Here is a 5,089-nt window from a genome sequence, read left to right as displayed (position 1 = left end):
CTCCATCTTCAGCTGCCGTGGTGCCCAGTCCCGTGGACAGGTCAGTGTCAGTGTCTGTGGCTGTGGCTGTGGCTGTTCCCCCTCAGCTGCCCCACCCCACTGCTGCCCCTGCTGTTCAGATGGAGGTGAGAACTCCCCCCCCTCCCACAGGGGGCTCCAACAAGGTGAGGGCTCCTGCACGCTCCTCTCCAGCCTCAGCTCCTGGCCAGGCTGCTGCTCCCACTCACACACTGAGCCAGGGCGCACTTCCTGCGTTGGCCACAGAGCCGGGTCCAAACAAGAGCATCTTTTCTCAGGCCCCCACTGCCACAGTGGTGGGAACGGGCACAGGCGCCCCCTCCCCCTCCACCACCCTGGTTCCTGCCGTCACAGCCGTCAACAGTCCCATTCCATCCATTGTACCAATTGTTGTTGCCCCTCCGCCTGGTGGTGAGTCTGCCAACCCTGGTGGAGCTCCTCCAGTCCAGTCTGACCCCCCGACCGTGGCTCCTCCTGCCCCCCCACCAGCAGCGCCGCCTGACGACACTCAGATCACCACAGGTAAACACTGGGTTCCAGACCAGTCACCCAGTGAGAACTGGTGTGTGTTCAGTGCTGGGCAGATTTTAAAATATTAAATTGGTGATTTTACTGATGGTAAGGCCTAGAGGGGTTTTTTGAAGCTATGGAACCATTTTTTTTGTGCAAACTCTAAATACTGTTATTATTTTTAGAAGCTGTTGCAGAAACTCCACCACAACAATCGGTTCCCACAGAAAACACAAGTAAGTACCAAGTGTCAACCCACGTTAGAGTCAACGGTGTCTGATGGTGATGTTAAAATAATCTTTGTCTTCTTCCCAGGTGACGAGGCCTCAGCTCTAATCTCTGAACAACAAGGGTGAGATTAGTTCAGCCCCCCCTCCCCCACCTTACCCCCCCCCCTTCTTCTGTCTCAGTAACGCTTCGTTCCGCTGGTTCTCAAACTTTTGACAGCACGCACCACCTCCGTCGCCCTCAGTATTACAGTTTCACCAACATTTCACACAGCTGATACTCCAAACCCCTGACCACAGTTTGAGAACCACTGCTTTATGGGATGGTTGTTTGGCAGTTTCTGACTATTCATTTCTCAAAACCTAAAAACTCCAGGAGAGTTCTTTTCTTTTTCTGCACCTGGTGGTGAATAACTGTCACCTGACCTCAACACCTGGCATGTCTGATCAGCATGTTTGACTTCAGAACAGTGACCCCTGGTGGTTCTTCTGACCTCGTCTGGTTGTGGTGGGCAGGTGAAACATGTTTGTTCAGCACAGCGTACAGTTCACTGCTGTTTTTCCACTTCTATCACAGATGGGCAAAGAAAAGAACGACGCCCAACAACTTAGTCCCCAGGTATGTATTTGAACAAGTGAGGCTGCAGACCGGCGGCCACGGGGTCGCTGTCCGGCTGACGACGGTGACGGGCGGTGTCTGTGGTAGAGGAGGAAAAACAGCAGTCCTCTGTGGTTTTATGTCTGACTTGGAGCGGAGCGCGGTGGTTCGGCTCGATCTTCAGTAACACGCTCCTCTCCACGGTTGATCTCTTCTCAGCAGAGCTGCTTTGGAGAAGCCCAAGGGACCCAGCAGGCGCAGCTCCAGGGCGGAGAAGGAGGTGGAGGAGGAGCCAGCTGCTGACAGTGGCACCAGGAAGAGGTCGGCCAGGCCTGGAACCACGGCTGCTGTGAAAGGTAGAACATGGTTTCACCCTGGTCACACTTCCACGTTTGTGCTGACCATAGAACGTTCCTCAGATCCGGTGTGACCGGGATCACCTCAGATCCGGTGTGACCGGGATCACCTCAGATCCGGTGTGACCGGGATCACCTCAGCGCAGTCATCACTGAACAAAAGTGATGTGAAAAACGTCACTGTTTCATTGGCTGGGTGTGTTTCAGTATATAGGACTGAAGTTCTTGGACTCCCCCTTGTGGTACTCAAAAATAGAGACCGTTGCGGTGTCTGTCATATGGTCTGTGAAGACTGACCTGAGAACACTGATTCCTCTGATTGTGTGTGTTTGAACAGAAGCTGGTGCCAGCCCCACCCAGGCCAAGAGAAGGAAGTCCAAGTAGGCGCCGCTGCAGCCACGGCCACACGTGCACTGTCCTGCAGATGTTCTTGTCCTCAAACATTTGCTCCATGTACAGACTGTTTTTTTAAAGTCCTGTTTTGTCCATTTTGTTATTTGAGACTGTAGTTAGGATGTGTGCACACTGTGTGTGTGTGTGTGTGTGTATGTGTATATGCTTTTGTATTAAATAAGAAGTACTCATGCAGTCCTGCTGTTTGTTATGGTTTGTCTATTATTATGAAATTAGAATTAGAATGAAAACTTGAGGTTCTACTGGAACTCTGTCCTTGAGTTATTTCTCTATTCATTAAATCATCCTCATATTTCCCCCTGAGTGATCGACTACGGTGAGTGTGTGTGAGAGAGAGAGAGAGAAGGTCGCTATCTTATTTCCTACTTCAGAAACCCTCACCTTGACTGAATAACAAAGACACTTTAATAACAGTGAAGGGGGCGTGGCTTTAACCCACCAACTTAGTGAGCAGGCGGTGCTTAACTATCTTAACTACCAGGACACTGTGGTCCTCTATATCGGTATGAAGTGATTGGTCAATATCGTATATCGGCAAAAAGTGAATGTGGGACGACCCCTACTGGTGATATGACTCACTTATTAAATTAAAAACCGAAATCCCCAGTGACTTCTGAAGTTTGACTTTGATGTGAATGAAGTCGAAGAAAACGTGCTGTTGATATGAGACAAAAATGAAAGCAGGGACGTCAGAAAAAAAGGTGAGAGTCCCAAACGTCACCAAGAAGCTGCAGCCGAGGGGTTCGTGGGGCTGGGGGGCGTTTTCGTCTTCTACCACTGAATCCAGGTGGTGTCGTGGCCCAGAGGGTCACAGACCTACAGATCTACAGACCTACAGAGGTCAGTTTAAAAGAACACAGCAAGCCTGTTCATATGGTCAGGCTGACCAGGACCAGGACCAGGACCACTGATGTCTCCTCTCCACGAACATCTGCTCAGTGTGTTCTCCTCTCTATGATTTTACACTCTGACTTTTCCACGTCTGTCAATCTTGGGAACATCTCAGTGTCATCATGGATCTTCTCACCAACCTCGGTAGATATCTGTCAACTCCGCACCCGTCCTAAATTTAGAAGTATCAAACTAAAAGAATAAACGTTGAATGATCGTCAGAGACTGACGACTAGTCGGGTTCATTTTATCTGTCTGTACGTCAAGGGCTTTGGTGAAAGCTCTTATTGTGAAAAATCTCAGCGGTATTGTGTGTGTGTTCATCTCCGTTGTCTTGACGCCAGGAGGAGGCCGCAGCTCTGGCTCTGTCTCACAGCGGACAAAGTTGCGTAGCGTCTCGGCGGTCGTCTTCGTGTCTTAGCGTCGTTGGTCCGGGCGCAGAAGAACTCGCAAAGGTCGTCGTCGTCGGCACCGCTGGTACTTTCAGAAAGTAGTAATGATTTAATCGGAGAAAACTAGGTCGCAGGCCAGAGGGAAACGGAGAAAGAAGCCGAGGAACGAGGAGAGAGAGAAGCGGGCTGCGTCGCTGGAGATGTGCTGCGGGGCCGAGATTGCGGCGGTAGGTTGAGCTGCTGCGACGTGTTATTTCCCACTGTGTTTCTGTGTCCACACGCTGAGGAGAGGAGGAGAGGAGAAAAGAGGAGAGAGGAGAGGAGGAGAAAAGAGGAGAGAGGAGGACACACGGCTGCAGCTCCCTGGGCGGAGGTTGTTTATCCTCCCAGACTCACACCGACCATTGCTTCTCCCTTGGCCCAGTGTTAGCCGCACCGGCCCGGTTTGTACACCGTAGTTACCCGACGTTTCTTCTTGCTCTGCTGTATCATTCTGAGGTTCTTTGATAGTTTAACGGTCGTTTGTCACTTCATGCCAGCTCTTACTTTTAAAATGGAGACTTGTTCTTGTGTTTATTTTGCCTGGAATGCGGTGATTTTGTGTGTGTTGCGACAAAGGTGAAAACGCGGTGAAAGTCTTTTTATTCCACGGTAAAGTGAGAGTCTGTTCGTGGCCCAGCGTCATGTTGTCTGGGAGTCTGAAGGACGGAGAGGAAACCACGTCCTGCGGTAGAAAACGACACTTTGTAAAGAATCAACATGAACATTCTTTAAAGTGCGTTTCATCCAAAATGATACAATGATGACAAAAGGTAAACGACGTCATTCAACAAAAGCTGGTGACAGTCCGTCCAGGCCTCCGTAGCACACACCGAAAAAACACTTGAAAAAAGCAGCCACCTCTAAGATGAAAAGACAAGATCAGTAAAAAAACAAACGGTTCACCATGAGGCTGCTACAGGCTAGCGTGGAGAAGCTAAAGGTTAGCCAGCAACATGAGCGTCCTAATGTGATGTTATCACACCGTGGCTGTGTGTGTGTGTGTGTGTGTGAGAGAGAGAGAAACTTGGACCAGAAACCAATGTCTCAAAAAGTTAGTACAAACTAAAATGTGTTTTTCTCCAAAGAGAAAACAGAACACATTGTAGATTGTTGTTGTTGTCGTCACTTGTTGTTGTTGACACTTGTTGTTGTTGACACTTGTCTCTTGTTGGTCACACAGTCAGCATTAATGTGAGAACAAATCATTTCTGAAAAGAAAAGCAAATCTACACGATCCTCATCAAACATGTAAACCTTGTGTTTCTCTGCTCCAGACTCTGTTGTTCATGGTATTAAATACTTTTTTATCTACTAGGATACAAATCCAAGATTACAGTATACAGTAGGATAATGGTATTATTGTTGTTCACATTTTAAAAATGGGCAGTGTTGAAAATGTAATTGAATACATTTGAGATTCAAACCATTATTAATGTCAGGTCAGTTGTCCTGCGTCAGTTGTCCTTCCTCAGTTGTCCTGCGTCAGTTGTCCTTCCTCAGTTGCCCTGCGTCGGTTGTCCTTCGTCAGTTGCCCTGCGTCAGTTGTCCTGTTGTACAGTATTCTATAAATCTGAAAGAATTTCACAAAAACCAAAACATTTCTTCTAAAATAATTCCCTGTTGTGGCTCTGTAAATACTTT

General features: G+C 48.6%; 2 protein-coding genes across 2 annotated transcripts in view; both read left to right on the top strand.

Annotated features, from left to right (window-relative positions):
- ncoa6 (nuclear receptor coactivator 6) overlaps window positions 1-2,297 on the top strand; it is a 9,300-nt gene extending 7,003 nt beyond the window's left edge. Inside the window, 6 exon segments of the mRNA XM_025059729.1 lie at window positions 21-540; window positions 714-764; window positions 844-880; window positions 1,333-1,374; window positions 1,573-1,709; window positions 2,047-2,297. Of these exon segments, the coding sequence (XP_024915497.1) occupies window positions 21-540; window positions 714-764; window positions 844-880; window positions 1,333-1,374; window positions 1,573-1,709; window positions 2,047-2,093 (834 nt within the window). The 3' untranslated portion in view covers window positions 2,094-2,297.
- Window positions 2,298-3,327: 1,030 nt separating this feature from the next.
- The window catches only part of plcg1 (phospholipase C, gamma 1), a 15,590-nt gene continuing 13,828 nt past the window's right edge, over window positions 3,328-5,089 (top strand). The window contains exon 1 of the mRNA XM_025059164.1: window positions 3,328-3,633. The gene's annotated coding sequence lies outside the window, so the exon portion shown is untranslated. The remainder of the gene's footprint in view (window positions 3,634-5,089) is intronic.

Source organism: Cynoglossus semilaevis, chromosome 10 (assembly GCF_000523025.1).
Source record: "Cynoglossus semilaevis isolate Cse_v1.0 chromosome 10, Cse_v1.0, whole genome shotgun sequence".
Taxonomy (NCBI): domain Eukaryota; kingdom Metazoa; phylum Chordata; class Actinopteri; order Pleuronectiformes; family Cynoglossidae; genus Cynoglossus; species Cynoglossus semilaevis.
The sequence above is the reverse complement of the archived record's forward strand: the minus strand, read 5'-3'. Positions and strand labels throughout refer to the sequence as shown.